This window comes from Eumetopias jubatus, unplaced genomic scaffold (genome assembly GCF_037043125.1).
Source record: "Eumetopias jubatus isolate StellerSeaLion01/CBP00866 unplaced genomic scaffold, mEumJub1_p1.0 scaffold_10, whole genome shotgun sequence".
In the NCBI taxonomy this organism is placed as follows: Eukaryota; Metazoa; Chordata; class Mammalia; order Carnivora; family Otariidae; genus Eumetopias; species Eumetopias jubatus.
The window spans coordinates 82,691,874-82,708,089 of NW_028274816.1; the positions used below are offsets into that span (position 1 = coordinate 82,691,874).

The 16,216-nt window shown below is 51.8% G+C and overlaps 1 protein-coding gene across 4 annotated transcripts in view; it reads right to left on the reverse strand.

Moving 5' to 3' along the window:
* The window catches only part of RPTOR (regulatory associated protein of MTOR complex 1), a 339,381-nt gene that overhangs the window by 197,500 nt on the left and 125,665 nt on the right, over window positions 1-16,216 (reverse strand). For all 4 annotated transcript variants that reach the window (XM_028112364.2, XM_028112363.2, XM_088028098.1 and 1 more), the window contains one exon: window positions 4,769-4,927. In XM_028112364.2, the coding sequence (XP_027968165.1) occupies window positions 4,769-4,927 (159 nt within the window). The remainder of the gene's footprint in view (window positions 1-4,768; window positions 4,928-16,216) is intronic.

A 16,216-nucleotide genomic window follows, 5' to 3' on the forward strand; every position in this document is an offset into this window, starting at 1 on the left:
GTCTGGAGTTTTCTTTGTGAGAAAGTTTTTAATTATCAATTTTATCTGTAATTTTAAGTTGAGTTTTAACTTACTAATTACTGATAGATGGTTCTTCAAAGCTCCAACTAGGACTGTGGATTTGCTGCTTTCTCTCTGGTTCTAGCACTCTTGCTCTGTGTAGTCTGAACTCTCCCATCAGGCATATACACGTCCAGGGCGGTTTACCTGACCATGTGTCATCGTGAAATGTCCGTCTTCACCTCTGGTAACACTCGTGTCTCAAATCCACTTTCTGATTAGTAACAGGGTCACCCTAGCTCTCCTACAACTAGTATTTGCATGATCCATTTTTCGTGTCCCTTTTTCTTTGTATTTACAGTGCATCCCTGTAGATGGCATGAAGTTTGGTCTTGCTTTCAGTCCAGTCTGATATAAACTTATGACAAATCAAATTAATTTAGAATGTGGGACATTCTAGAGAATAATTGGTCTGGATTCATCAAAAAGTCGATGCGCACTGTTGAGTGAATGAAAACACAAGTCACAGGCTGGGAGGAAGCATTTATAGAATACACATCTGATAAAGGACTTGCATCCAAAATATAAAAAAAATTCTAAAAAGTGAGTAAGAAAACAACCCTATTTAAAAGTGGGAAAAATAGGGGCACCAGGGTGGCTCATTGGCTGAGCACCTGACTCTTGATCTCAGCTCAGGTCTTGATCTTGGGGTTGTGAATTTAGGCCCCACATTGGACTTCATGCTGGGTGCACACCCTACTGAAAAAAAAAGTGGGCAAAGATATGGACACCCCACCAAAGAAGGTATACAGATGGCTAATAAGCAGATGAAAAGACACTCCACATCATACATTATTAAGGAATTGCAAATTCAAACAACGAGACACCACCGTGCACCTAATTAGAAGAGCTAAACTCCAAAACACTGGCAACAACAAATGCTTAGCACTAGGATGGGGGCACCAGGAACTCTCGTTCACTGCTGCTGGGAAGGCGAACTGACGCAGTCCCTTTGGAGGACAGTTTGGCAGTTGCTCAGAAAGCTAAACATACCATCTGATCTAGGAATGTACTCCTAGGTATGTACCCAAATTAGTAAAAACCTCACGTCTACCCAAAAACCTGCATTCACAGTAGCCAAAAAAACCCGAAAGCAACCAAGATGTCCTTCAACAGGGGTCCATCCAGACAATGAAATGTTACTCAATGGCACAAAGAAGTGAGCCATCAAGACACAAAAACACATGAGGGAACCTTAAATGCGTATTCCTAGCTGAAGAAAGCCAATCTGAGAAGACCACAGACTGTACGACCCCAGCTGACTGGCACTCTGGCAACAGGGGGACGGTAGAGAAGGTGAGTGTCTGCGGCTGCTGTTGGGGGGGGTGCGGTTGGAGGCAAACCATCCTGTATGACACAGTAATGGTGGACGCATGACACCATGTATCTGGCAAAACCCAGAGTGTGCAGCATAAGAGTGGGTCCCCATGGAGCTAATGACACTGGGTCAGTACGGATCATGAACTTCAGCGAGCGTCCACGCCCACGCCCCAGGGAGGACAGGGGAGGGATGGAGTGCATGGGAATGCTCGGTACTTCCCAATGTTCCTAGAAAACTAAAACTGCTCCAAAACCTAAAGTCTGTTAGTAATAACAATTTTTTAAAAGACCGATGCTTAGGAGCGCTTGGGTGGCTTAGTCAGTTAAACGTCCAACTCTTGATTTCGGCTGAGGTCATGATCTCATCAGGGTCATGAGATTGAGCCCCGTGTCAGGCTCCGTGCTTAGCCCAAAGTCTGCTTGGGAGTCTTTCCCTCTTCCTCTCCCTTCCCCTCTGTCCCTACCCTCCACTCGTGCTCTCTCTAAAATAAATAAACTCTTTAAATAAAAATTAAAAAAAATAAGGGGTGCCTGTGTGGCACAATCAGTTAACGTGTCCGGCTCTTGGTTTTGGCTCAGGTCATGATTTCATGGTTCGTGCAATCAAGCCCCATGTCTGGCTCCGCTCCCTCTGCCCCTCCCCCCACCTGCCATGCACACATGCTCACTCGCTCTCTAAAGTTAAAAAAAAAAATTTAAATAAAAATTTAAAAAAAAGACTCATGTGTAACTCACTACAAAAAGATAATAAGATAATTTCACTTAAAAAAAAAAGAAAAAAAGGCAGAGACTGATCTACATTCACGGACACCAAAAAGGATGATGAACAAGTGCAGTGCATGAACCTGGACTGGATCCTGGATCCAAACAAAACCAACAAACAAAGACTGCTTATGGGAACACAATTTTGATGTAGGCAGGAAAATGTGAGTATGAGCCCTACAGTAAATGACAAGAGAACCGATGTTCAACTTCTTGAACAATTTGCTATTTCATACCTACCAAAGAGTCTATTAAAACAAAAAAAGCGTGTACAGATAAATTATGAGGAACAATAAGAGAACAGCAAAATTGGTAAACATAAAATAAATGTACAAAAATCAACCGCCTTTCCATACACCTTGGTAAAAACTTACAAAATATAATTTTATAGTAAACGTTTATAGCAACACCAAAAATATAAAGCACCCAGGAATATATCTAACAAATGATACAAACTTCTGTGAAATTATGAAATATTACTGATACTTAAAGAGAGTATAGTTTGGTAGACTCATCATTGTAAAGATGCTGAGTCTCCCCCACCATTAATCAACTGATAAGTTGACTCACTAGCTTAAAGGAAGACCTAAGGGCCAAGAACAGCCAAGAAGAACTGAAGAAGAACAAAAGGGGGCTTCTGCTTCCCTGAATACCAAGAATCACTGGAAACCTACACTCATGACAATAGTTTCCTGGCCCCGAGGCAGACCCATGGGACAGAGTACTCAGAAACGTGCCACACACTGTGGAAATCCGATTTTGTTTGAAGTTGGCATTAAATAGTAATGGAATAGGTAGGTATCCATTGAAGGGGGACAAAAAAACAGAGTATGAACCCCTACCTAACAGTATGTACCAAATCTGTTTCAGGTAGATTAGAGACCTAAATTTAAGGATAAAAATACAACCCTTTTGGAAGAACAGACAGTGGAATACTTTTGCAACCCTGGCAGGAGGTAAGACTTCTTAAAGAAGATACAGAATGTCCACACCATAAAGGAAGGCTGACCAAGATGACCACATGAAAATAAAGAACTGCTGTCCATGAGAGGACACCATTAAGAGAGCAGAAACAAACCAACAATCCAAGCCATAAATCCAGAGAGGACACTCGCAATTCATAAAAATAATAAAGGGTTGCTGTACAGAATATGAAGAATTCTTTCAAATCAATAAGAAGATGACACACTAACCCAAGTGAAAAATGGAGAAGAGCGTGCACTCCAAGAAGGGGAAGACTCCACGGTCAACACCAAATCAGAAGGTGCTCGATGTCACAGCCCCTGGGGAGACCCATACTACTCCCCACACTGTGCAGAAAAATCAAGTCCCGACTACAGTGCTGGGGAGGAAGGTGGGCAGTCTAGGAAAACAGTGGGAGCCGCTCAGACGTCCGCCCGCGCAGAAGGCGCCGAGCCGGCCCTAGGACGCCCCCACACCGGCAGCGGGGCTGAGGGAAGGGCACCAGGCACCCGTGCGGGGATGCATCTTCAGAGTGTAACACGGGGCGGGGGAAGCAGGCAGAGAAGGATCCCAATCTTGTCAACCAGAAAACACCCAAACCCCAACACGCCTGGACAGCCACACAAATGTGGGGATGCGGTAAAGGAAGGCAAGGTCACAATAAACTCGAAATCCGCTGCGCCGGTGACCTTGGCGGGGAGGAGGGAGACTGCGCCACAGGAGGGGCGCAGGGGCTCCAAAGGTGCGTTTTCTCCCCGGGCTGGAGGCCATGTGGCACCGAACACTGCACACCCCCACGTACTGCCTTCCACACAGTGTATGAGGAGCGCGCGTGGCCGTGGCTCTGCGGGACCCACGTGCCGGCACCGTAGGGTGGGGCGGAACTTGCCACTCCAGGCCAGGAAGGTGGCGGGAGGGTGTCGCCGACCCCTCACTTCCACCACCATCTTTGGTCAAGGAGCTGCACGAGGCCGGCAGCAGGACTCTGGGGAGGGCCAAAGCTGTGTCTGCAGGTGGCCTGGTGTGAGCTCCTTGGAATCTATGCAACATTTTCTTCCCTAAGGAAACCGCTAATTCTTTTTTTTTGGTTAAAGATTTTATTTATTTTTGACAGAGAGAGAGTGTACAAGCAGGGGAAGAAGCAGACACAGGGAGAGGGAGAAGCAGGCTCCCCGCTCAGCAGGGAGCCCGATGTGGGGCTCGATCCCAGGACCCTGGGATCATGACCCGAGCTGAAGGCAGACGCTTGACCGTCTGAGCCACCCAGGCGCCCCGAAAACCGCTGATTCTTAAAAGCACACTCTAACTGAACCGAGAAACCTGGTCACCACGTGGCCCACGCGGCGGAAGCACAAGCAAGTCCTGCCTGCAGCGGGAAGACTGCCCCGCAGGCACGTCTCGGGCACCACACCACGGCCTCCGGACGGGCCACTCCCCGGCCACGCTCCTCATGCCTGTCCCAGCGCTCATGGCCGAGACAGAGATGATCCCACCACGCCCCGCCACACGGCCGGCCCATGGCGCCGGCCCAACCTCACTGCGTCTGGGCCTATAGAAGCGGAGTGACCGGCAGCGGAGCCGTGGGCGACCACCAACACTCACACAATATAGGGTGGCAGGAGAAACGGGCTGGGTTCACACGGACCTCTAATGGTGCGCCTACCTTGTTGAAGACCCAGATCTCCCCGTTCACGGTAGGTCTGGGCACCCCGTGGCCGTTGTAGTGGAAGAGGACCCGCTCCTCCTTGGCGTTCCGGCGTAAGGACGTGCACAGCTTCTTCACTTCGTCCACCGTAGGGTCGAGGCTTTGCTTGTACCGGGCCTGTCGCGGGAGAAGAGACGAAGAAACTCACCGTGGATTCAGGGCAATACGGGGGTATGTGCCCCCTTCCTCACTCTGAGTTTGCGTTGAAAGGCTGGGTGACCCTGGACAAGTGACCCCGAGGGTTTCTCCACCTGTAAACCGGGGATAATGACTCCTCAGAGGGGGCTGGAACTTCACCCGTCCAACCAGTATTCCGAGGGAGCTCCGGGAAAACCGCGTGAGATGGGCGAGTGAAGCCTGCCGCGCAGCCACAGTAAGCAACAGGTCCAACCACTGTGATGACAAAGGTTTCTTGGAAACACTGAAGCCTTCTGGAAAAAAAACCCCTGGAACGTGGAAGAGATACTTTGCTTAAATGCAGGAAGCTGCAGGCCAACGCGGCAACAGCAGCACAGACAGAAAGTGCCAGACAGAGGAAGGAGGCTGCCTGCCCTGTGTTCCTCGCCATGCTGGCCCGGCTGAGCCCCCACTGGCTCCTGCCTGGACTCTCGCTGATGAATGGAAGGAATTCACGGATTGAGCAGGACCTAAAATTAAGTTATGAACATCAACAGCATTAATACACATGAACAATAAGCGGTTAGAGGACATGGTCTTCCCTCCCCAAGTCTCCTTCAAATGGGCCAGAACGCTGCTCATAAAATAAAGGTGCCACACCAGAGGCTCACGAGAACGCGCACATGTATGTGAGGTGTCAAGTTCATTTTCACCAGCAAGGCAGCGTGCGTTCATCTGACACTGACAGAGGCTGCGGGTCCCCCACGTGGGGGCTCTGAAGGGCTGACCCGCAGGGAGATGGTCCGGGTCGAAGCAGGGGCTCAGCTCTGGTGCGCAGCTCCTCCCCAGACCCTCAGGACAGACCATCTTTTCTTTTTCTCTGGCTGACACACAGCATTCACTGTCCCCGTGTGGCCATGTCAGTCCCACTGACACTGTGAGTCCTACGAAGGCAGACCCGGTTAACAGTTCAGGTGTGCCCCTCGGCACTGGCTCCATTTTCACACCCTTCCCACGGCTTCACGACGTGCTCAGCCACCAGCAAGCAGCTTCTGAGTGACAGATGACAACACTCAGTAATGAGACGAGGAAAAGGATGAATCCTATCTGCTGCTAAAGTGACACGAGTGAATCTCAGCGCAGTATCACAAAGTGTGCCCACAGACAGCGCTGGGTCTAGGTGGCGGGCGCTTACCTGTTCCTCTGGAATCCCACAGGGTAAACAGTGAAGAGAACAACACAGGCCAGCACTCCTGACTTGTCACTGATAAACCAGGAATCTGTGCTCTGAGTGAGACGGAGCCAGGGCACAGAGTCCTAATGCTCTAAACAGCTGAATTTTGGTTAACCCTGTGAAACGAGATGAGGGTGGCTGATAAATGAAAATCCATTTCTGGGGCAGAGAGGGAACATCTTATCGAGATGACTTGGACACACGTCCTCCAAAACCACACTGCACAAAGCACACCATGAAATCAGAAAGTGAGTTAAAAGAGAAAGGCCCCAAACGAAACCCCAGATACCAGGGAGCCTCCCAACTTCATGAATCCTTCTACAGTGGCTTTCTTGCTCCTCAGGTACAGACACCCCAACATACAGTGGTGAAGAGCTGCTCATAGGCGAGGCACCCTAAAATATGAACAGGCCACACCATCTCCCAGGAGCAGCAGGCCGTCCACCCTGTGGGGCCTGCACTCACTTCACGGTCCCAGGCCGCTGGGCACCTTTCAAGGGGACGTGACAAGTGCCTCCCACTGTCGCCCACGCCTCACTCTCGCCGCTCGCTCACAGCTGTTCTCAGCTTGCCCTCCTTCATGCGGCGAATGAACTGGGGTTTGCAAAGTCCCAGCTCCAGGGAAGGTCGGTCCACCTCCCCCTGAGATTAGTCCTAAAGGGGAGTACTGTTCTCCCAAACCACATGTAAGGCCATGGGGTTGACATTCCTCAGAGACATCCATAAAATTAGAGATTCATTATTGCTGACCTTGGCTCCACCAAGGTCTTCTCCGGTGGGGCTGCAAAAAAATGATTTAGCCTCACTTTCCCACCTACTGCACTAAAAGGACCATTACGGACTAGCATGAAAGGCGCTACAGATATGAATAATATGCCTCCTGGGGTTTTATGGGCACTAATTAATATTTTTAAGGGCTCTGAAATGAGAAGCACTAAATTAAATGTCACCACACCATGTTTGGTTTGGTTTTGAAACTACAATGCCTGGATCCCGGCTCCATGGTCTGAGGGACGCGAGTGGCAGAGGAAGCACTGAGCCCCCTGGGGGACCCATGACTGTTTTAGTGGAATAAGCAAAGACACAGCAGTCTCTCAAACACGGCCTGTGGTGCCCGGCCTTCCGGCTCCAAGGCCAAACCTCAAGATGTGGTCAGGCACGTGTGTGGAACTTGTGCAGGAAGCAACAGGGGGAGAGACAAGACTGCCCCTGGGCTGGATGAAGGAGAGTGCGGCCCTGAGTCTCCTGTCCTCACCATAGTGACCGGCCCCTCGATGACACCTGGCAACCTGCTGCGCCCAGAGCAGGGCGGCTGCAGTCAGCTTGTGTGTCCCCCAGGCAGCTGTGTTCTCCTCAGGCTCCTCCCCCTGCAGGGACAGATTCCAGGGCCCAGACAGTGCGGTGGCCCCTCACAGTCAGGCGAGGCCACAGAGGATGCCGCCAGTGCTCCCAGAGTATGGGGAGCTGGGGGCGGTGCTCGAGGGTCTTCTCTCCGGGCAGACCCCATAGCGAGGAGGCCCCGGCAGCAGTGGCGCTGCCTTCTCTCTCCCCAGGGTGTCGAGTGAAGACCACTGTCGCCTCGCCCAGCTGGGCCAATGATCTCATTTCCACCCTTCCATCCTTCCTCGGCAATGGATGACATCTCCAGCTGAGATTCGAGAAAGGAAATGCCTTGGAGATTTTCTCAGGACCATCCAGGAGGAATGAATGTAACAATAGAATTTGGGCCAGTTTTGCCCCTGATCTGGGAACTTGAAAATGTTTCACTCTCTGCCCTTTCCCAAGTAGAAAGGAAGGACTTTCGGGGAAATGCTGGGCAGAGAGGAAGGTCAGGTCCGCTCAAGGAATATCTGTCCTAGACGGTAGCCCTGCAGGGAAAGCTCTAGGCCCTGACAGTTCAGGGACTTTACGCTCCCACCCGTCAAAAAGCACTTATTGTTGCTACAGCCCTTTGCATTTCCATTACCATCACCTAGGCCAAACCAGTGCAGATACCCCCACCACCACGACTGCCACCATCATCCTCACCATCCTCATCACCATCATCCTCACCATGACTACCGCCATCATCCTCAACACCACGATTCTTAGCCCTAACACCATCATCATCCTCACCACCACCACCACCGATCTCACCACCACCACCACCACCACCCTCACAACCACACCACCACCACCAACCTCACCACCATCTTCCTCACCATGACTACCACCACCATCATCCTCCACCATACCACCACCACCACCCTCATCACTACCATCATCACCACCATCAACACCAACACCATCACCACCACCATCATCTAATTCTTAGATTACTAAAACTTCCCAAGTCACCCACCAGTCTCATTTTGCTCTATCCAAATCCATTCCTCAACACTCAAGATGTCTCACTTGCTGAAAACCCTTTGATGGCTTCCCACTGACCCCCTGCAAGCTCTTCGGAATGGCCCATGAGTCCCTACAAACCTTGTGTCTATAACCTCTGAGAGCCTGTGCCCCAACTACAAGGAAGTATCTTACCTACCCTCTAGCCCTGTCAGGCCCTCTTCCTGCTTGTCCTCTATCCCCAATTCCAAGTCTTGCCTGGACATTTCCTCTTCCTTCTTTCCAATACCAGGTTAACTTGTCCCTTCTCCAGAACTCACTCTCTGGTGGCCCCAGAAACTGAGTTAGGTACCCTCTGCCAAATTCTCCCATAGCATGTCTAGCTCCCCAACTACAGCACTGATGACCCCTGACTCCATCTGCTCATCACCCATCTGATGGCCTTCCCTCCACCTTCCTCCTGCCCTGACTAAAGTCCCATGAAGGCAGGGATTGTGATTTCCCTGGTCACTGTGGCCGCTTTGGGTAAATGCAATGCCTGGCACACAGTTGGCACTCAATAAATATCTGAGTATGAACAAAAGATGAACCATTCAGACTTCCCACTAGAGTTTGCAACAGTTCTTCAAAAAGAGCTGTTACGTTGGAATACTAGAGTTTCTATACTGTTCAGGATTTCAAAAATTTCAGTTCTGCCGGGATGGAGTGCAGTGCAGTAGTAAAGCAAGCGCTTTTGCTAGAGTGCCCAGGTCCCGTGGCAGACGGTTTCCTGAGGCAGCAAACCAGCTCAGCGCGGACGCAGCTACTGTAGTGCGGTGAGACACAGCTGGTGCTCTGTGAGCAGGCCCCCCCGGGGCGGACAGCTGACCCTCCCAAGGGCCAAGCTGTCTGTCTGGTGTGAAAAACCAGGCATGCTGTCTGCGAGCAGAAAGTGAAGGAAGATTTACTTTGTCACTGGCAAATGTATGTGTCTTTAAAGGTTTGTAACGGCATGAAAAGTAATAAAAAGAGGATTCCCTTCTCAGGACGGCTCCTTGGAGACGAGGGGATGGAGAAGCAGTGGTGCACCTGCCGGGCACCTGGTTTCGGACTGCAAGGGGTCCTCCAATGGCAAAGACTAAGGGGAAAGGAGCAAATGAACATCAAATACTGACCGGGCAGACGAGTAGGGTGGGTGGCTGGCTGGCCGAGTCCCACTCCTCTCCCTTGGCTGGAGGACCAGTGTGAGGAACAGCACAGCATCCCGCACAGGCAGGCGTGTGTGCATGCCGATGGCACTCTGCACAGATGATGTCATGAACCTCTCCTTTTCAAGCCGTTCCAACATGTCACTGCTGTTCCTAGACTGTCTTGTAGGGTCACCAGGTCTCCATGGCCAAGTGCTCTGGGGCTCCCGCCACCAGCCAGGTCTCCAGCGACCCACACGGCTCCTCGCTCTCCTGAGGCCAATCCCCGCCCTGCCTTCACTTAGCTCTCGTCCCCCCGCCTCCTCCCTCAGACTGTTCAGCCTGCTGTCTCTCATCTCTCTCCCTGGTCCAGTCTCCTCCCTCAAACCTCAGCCTCCTTTCTATCACGCTGCATGCTCGCCCTGGGCAGCACCTTCGAGCACAACCCTACGATGCTATTCCTTGTCTTGCTCCACACGGGCCCACCCCTCTGGGTTCCCTACCTTAATCCCTGGCATCCGCGGTTCTCAGTCACCCAGACCACCACCTCAAGCCCATCCATCACTCTGCTCCCCCTCTCACGTGCCCTTCATCCAGGGGGTCTCCAGGCCAGGCTCAATGTACCTGTGGCATGTTGCTCACATGTGGCTGTCCCGCCCCTGCCTTCATCCAGGGTCAGATGCCCCCAAGGGTCCTCAGGCCTCCAGGCCTGCCTCTCTCTCTAAGTCTGTCCTGTCTGGCAGAGCTTTCCTTTCCAAGCACACAGTCAGGCCACTTGCCTTCTAAAAGCAAATCCTTGGTGGGGATGTCCACTGCCCCCAAGGAGCACGGCCATGCCTGGGGCACACGGCCCCCTCAACCATGCGCCCCCGCAGGCTCTCCGTAGGTCTGGTTACGCCGTGCCCCTTCATGATTTGGGACCTCTGCACACATGCTCCCTGCCTGGGCGGCCCTGTCTCCCTGACCGAGCCCATGCACGCGCCTGCCTCCTACCGCAGCTCCCTGCAGCCCTCGCTGGCCCACGGGGGCTGCTTCTCGACTTCTGCACGCGAATGACACGAGACTGGGGTCCTTCCACACAGACTGCTGCGCTTTCCAGACAACAGGATGGTGAGGACAGAACCCTCTGAGGTTCCCTGAGTCCCGATCCCTGGACGCACAGAAGTCACACAGGAAGAGTGGGGCCTGAACTCATGGGTGTGTGTCTGAATGACACCGCCTGTATTAACACATCATTTCCCCGAAACTGACTGCAGTGGAGCTCCGCTACCCCAGTATAAGCCGGCAGGACCCGTCTGTCAGCAGGGAGGCTGCTACACAGCGCAGATTCAATGTCCCAACCCATCTGCACGTTTTCTTCTCTCTGTCACTGTTTCCGTTGTTTCATATTAAGATGCTACCTGTGTAATTTTTCCTGATATTATCATAACATTGGGTTTCCCCCCAAATCCCTTAATTAAAAAAAAAAAAAACAAACAAAAGCAAGCTACCTCTTATCTTCGGAGTTTCAGTGGAACACCTGGGTATTTGAAGTATAAACAGGCGGCAAGAAGCAGTGTCTCAGCCAGTAACCCTCCTTGAGAGTCTACGCCGTCCCGAAGGACTCACTCCCGGGGCTTGAGCCGACTGCGGCGCAGCGCTGCTTCTGAGCACCCACAAGGACACAGCTGCTGTCTGTATCTGAAATGCAACCAATGTCCTCCACAAACTTGTCACCGACAAACAGATCTTAGACTAATTAAAACCATCACACAAAAACCAAACCAAACAAAAACAAGGCGGCCAGAGCCCATGGCAGGGTGGAGAGCACAGTCGTCCTGAACCCCGGCCCGGCCACGCAGATGGTAGCTGTGACTCCATCTTTCTCGCCCACGAGGTGTGCCCAGGCAAGCTGAGTCCTGGTCGCCTGCATGGGCACGACGGAGGTCACTTGTTTTTTGGAAGCAGAAAGGGTGAACCTCCGAAGAAGTCCAGAAACACAGAAATCACAGATCACTTTCCAGCTATTTCTAGTACCTTTTCATATTATTCTGGAATTTTAGCTAACAGAAATGGAATGCATAAGGTCATTCACTAGGTTTCATTTACAATGACCTCTCAGGAGGAGCTGGCTCTGCGAGCGGCCACCCCACCAGCACAGGTCAGCGCTCTAGTAAAGGGCCGTTCATCCTCACGCCTCGCTGCACTCCATCTGCAGACAGATCTGACTGCACTTAGATGCACGCTTGCTTCAATAATCCAGGGCTCCCCTTCTACGACTGAGTAGTAAATTATCTCTAAGCCATATTTTTGGTCCTTCAAAGACTCCCTCCTCTTGGTTCGCAAGGCACTGTCAACACTCCAGCAGACCCTGGTCTAGCTCCACCCCCTTCAGTTAGCTTAACCGCCGATAGGAGTATTTTCAGGTTTCCCATGCCGCACGCCCCACCAAGATCTGCCCAGGGCAGTGGTGTCTCCGATGAGGCTCTGACTGGCTTGAGACAAGTGTCTGCACTGCCTCGTGGCAGCCCCCACTGAAGCAAGATCCAGGTCACTTAGAGGGGCGGACCGTGGGCTGCTCACTGTCAATGCCAGAGCACATGCCCAGACAGGCTATCAGCAAGCCCAGTTTCAGCAAGGCCCCTCTGGGGGGGGGGGGTCTCCCCTCCCCCTGGGTGGCAGCTCTGCCAGGGGTTCCTCACCCTTGGGCACAGTCCCTGTTGGGTCCCCAGGCCGCACCGCTCGATGCTGGACAGGAGCTACAGAGGGTAGGGTCTACTGTGCCCACTGATGAGTCCCTCCCCTGTTCTACAGTTAGGGTCCCCAAGATGGAAGGCTTGGGATTCAGCCCCATATCGGTGAGTTACCCACTGTTCAACCTGGGAAAGTTTGGGAACCAAACCAAACCTCAACTCCCTCCTCCTAAAACAGCGAAAACCATCCTGCCCCGCTCACCTCAGAGGCTGTCAGGACGACATGAGCAAACGCAGGGCAGAGTCCCTGGAAAATGGAGCGAGAAGAGGCGGGCGGAAGTCAGCACTCGTGCTGCACACAGGACGTGCCAGCAACCGTCCTGAGGCCTCACTTACACCCACTCACCTACCTGCCCAAGCACCGCGTGGCACAGGCAGCAGGAGCACCCGTTTTATAGACAGGGAGGTTCAGTGACTACCACGGGTCACACAGCGGTGTGTGGGAAGGGCCCGCTTCTAAGCCAGACTCTGTGGTTTTACTACTCAGTACCCTGAGCCCACCAGAGGAGACGTGGGAGACTACCGGTGAGCTTGCCCACACGCACGCAAACCGGGGACAAGCAGGGAACAGAAAGACACAGGGCTAGGTCTGGCCATCCTGATGTGATGATCCTGGCGTGGCTGAACATGGCCTCTGGGCTCCAGCACAGCCCCAGCAGGGAAGCCCCCCATCTCGGGAGGGGCGGAAACCTCAACAGAGCCTGGGAGCTTGCCCTGACCGAGCAGCAGAGCACGGAGCTACGGGAACACAGGAGCCAAAATCTCTCCCTGCTACTGATTTTTGCCAATTTCCAAACAGCACATTAGCACTGAAAACACGGCTCCACCCTAACATTAACACCAGACTACCTCCAAGTGAGATCAGTAACTGCTAGTGACCTGGAACCCTCGGTACTTACAGAGCTGCCCGGCAGGGGACAGGGGAGAATGGCCCCAGGGAACACAGGGACACGGGCATGCCAGGTCCGCAGCCTGCCTGTGTCACTGCCGCGGCTGGCAGAGAGCTTCTGAAACAGCCCCCATGCCACCGTAGGCCATGTCATCTCTAACAGGAACCAAATGAGTAAGGAAATAATAAACATGGAGCACTGAGACGCTTCACACTGAGTAGGAAATAGGTATTCGTTAAATGGCTGCCGGACCAGGCCAGCAAAGCAGTCAACTAGGGCTGCGCCCCTAGGCACGCCCATGACCTTGAACCACACTCGGATTCATCCAAAGTGATTCAGGACAGAGTGATGGCTGCCTGATGCTTTGACCACCCAAGTCCATTAGGAGCAAGGCCCCAAAGAGGGCTGCCTGCAGGCCCAGCAGCGGCCAGGAGAGCCAGACCAGCAGAGTCCATCGTCCTCTGGCTACAGCTGTAAACCCGAATCTTCAGCTGTCACAGATCCATGCTTGCTGATCCCATGTATTTATTTTTCAAAGAAATTTCTCATTTCCTGTTAGGTGCGTGATGTTCACAATGATCCTCTCTGTTGGCGCTAATCCGATTTCCATGTGGAGCATCGGCAATCTGGGAGTGACGTGCGCAGGTGAGCTGTGGGCTCCGCAGCTGCTCCCAGCTGCCCCCACCCCCACCCCCCAGCCTCCGCACTCCACGTTTGCAGAGTCCACCTTCCAGACTTGTGCGTGTCCGCTGCACCCACGGTTTTGAGGATGCTACCTGGGACAGTTTCACTGGCCCTTGGCAAGACACCCTGGCTCCTTCCCGTGGCCACCCAACCGTGCAGCTGGACTGTGGGGACAGCAGGGGGACCTGAGGCATGCACGGGCAGCAGGGAATCATGAGGCCCTTCATATGCTGTATCTCTGAACCGCTGCTCAAGGCCAAAGTCACTCCTCAGGTTTGCAACACACATCTTCCCAATAAGAGCAGTTTTATGTAAAACTTACAAAATCCTTGCCTCTCTTTGCCTTGTGTGTTATTCGGTAACAATCCTTCCTTCCTTCCTTAATATGCTAAAGATGCAGGAGAGAACCGCAATCCTGGCCTGGAGGAGCTGGTTTAGTGGTCAAAATACAAAACCAGAAGCCAGGGCTTCTAGGTGGGGGTCTGACTCCACTTCTGAAACAAGGGGTTCACAGGGTCTCTGCAGAGACCTGAGAACATGCTGCTCTCGGCAGGGAGTGTTCTGTCCCCGGAAGCCTGGTGAGGTCCAGAGATGGCCTCGGTGGGCAGAAGGTGGGGAGGGGGCTCCTGGCACCTGACAGATAAATGCAGGAAAGCCGCTAAACACCCCACAACCATCCCTCCCAGCACGGGAGGGCACTATTGCCACAAAGATGACCTTCTGACCTAAAAGGTCAACAGTGCCCATTTGGGAAACCCTGCTTTCAAGGAAAAAATGAAGTTTTAATTCTAATGAGGACGCACTGGTTCTAATCTAATAAGGTGAAAAAAAGCAAGGTGGAGAAAAATGTATATAGTATGCACCCATTTATGTAAGAAAGAAGTGAACAAACGTGTGTGCGTATAAACATACACACATTCCTACACACACGTTGTGAAAACGTCTGCGGGGCTGCTGCAGAAGGAAGCCAGACACAGGGTGAAGAGGAAGGGGGCACCTGGGCGGCTCAGCCGGCTAAGGGTCCAACTCCATCTCAGCTCAGGTCTTGGTCACAGGGTCGTGAGTTCAAGCCCCACACTGGGCTCCACGCTGGGCGTGGAACCTACTGTAAAACAAAAGAAAAAGAAGAGGGCAGGAGAAGAAACGAGACTCCTTTGAATATACTCTGTTTTGTGTATTTGACTTGGGATCCACTAAATATTTTATGTAAGTAGAAAGCAAAATTAAAAAATTTTTTTAAAATTTATTTATTTGACAGAGAGACACAGCGAGAGAGGGAACACAAGCAGGGGGAGCAGGAGAGAGAGAAGCAGGCTTCCCGCCGAGCAGGGAGCCCGAAGCGGGGCTCGATCCCAGGACCCTGGGACCATGACCTGAGCCGAAGGCAGACGCTTAACCACTGAGCCACCCAGGCGCCCCCAAAATTAAAATTTTTAAAAAGCAGTCCTTAAAAATCCTAAGTAAAATGAAACAAATGAACTTAACTGTGCATCTGGTTGGCTGTATTACGAGACAGAGAGGAACTCCTCCATGTGACTTTAAGGTAGGATCACCTGACTCTCCATCAATGCTCCCACATCAGAAAGAACTGCAAATACCTTGTGAACAGTTTTTTGGTTAAAAACATTGCTGGTAGTGTTGGTGTTGCTTTCTGAAAGTGCTGAGCGTGGTGTAGGATAAAAGAAATGACTAATCATGTTGATGCCTGTGAAAAATCCAAATGTTCGGTGTGGGAGAAAGCAGATACGGTTGTAAGACCCATGGGATTAAGTAAAAACCTTGCAGCTCTGAAACTGAATCAGTAAGAGTTCATAATGCATTCTATCTTTAAAACAGAAGAGCAGGGGGCAGAGAGAGAGGGGGTCTGAGTGTGAACAGTGAGCACCCCTGGGGGCCAGATTAAGCTCTCTAAATACCATCCCCACTAAAAGAAGCCAGGACTCCTCAGAGAGACCTGGCTGATTGCAGGCCTAGAGCAGAAAATGGACAAAATGAGTACAGAGCATCCTGCCTGGTCATACCTGATAGGAAAGAAGTGATCAAAGACTGCTAGATCTGTATCAAAAAGACTCAGGAGCCACATTCAAGAGGACCCCACTGGCCCAAGATGAAACAACATGTGCACCAACGGTTAGCAGATGCAATAGTTAAGCTTTTACTGCTCATTAACTAAGACAAATACACACCCTATACTGGCTACCTTTGAGAGAAGCCCACTCATGATTTTGAAATCCGCTAAATAAAAGAAAGTAAGT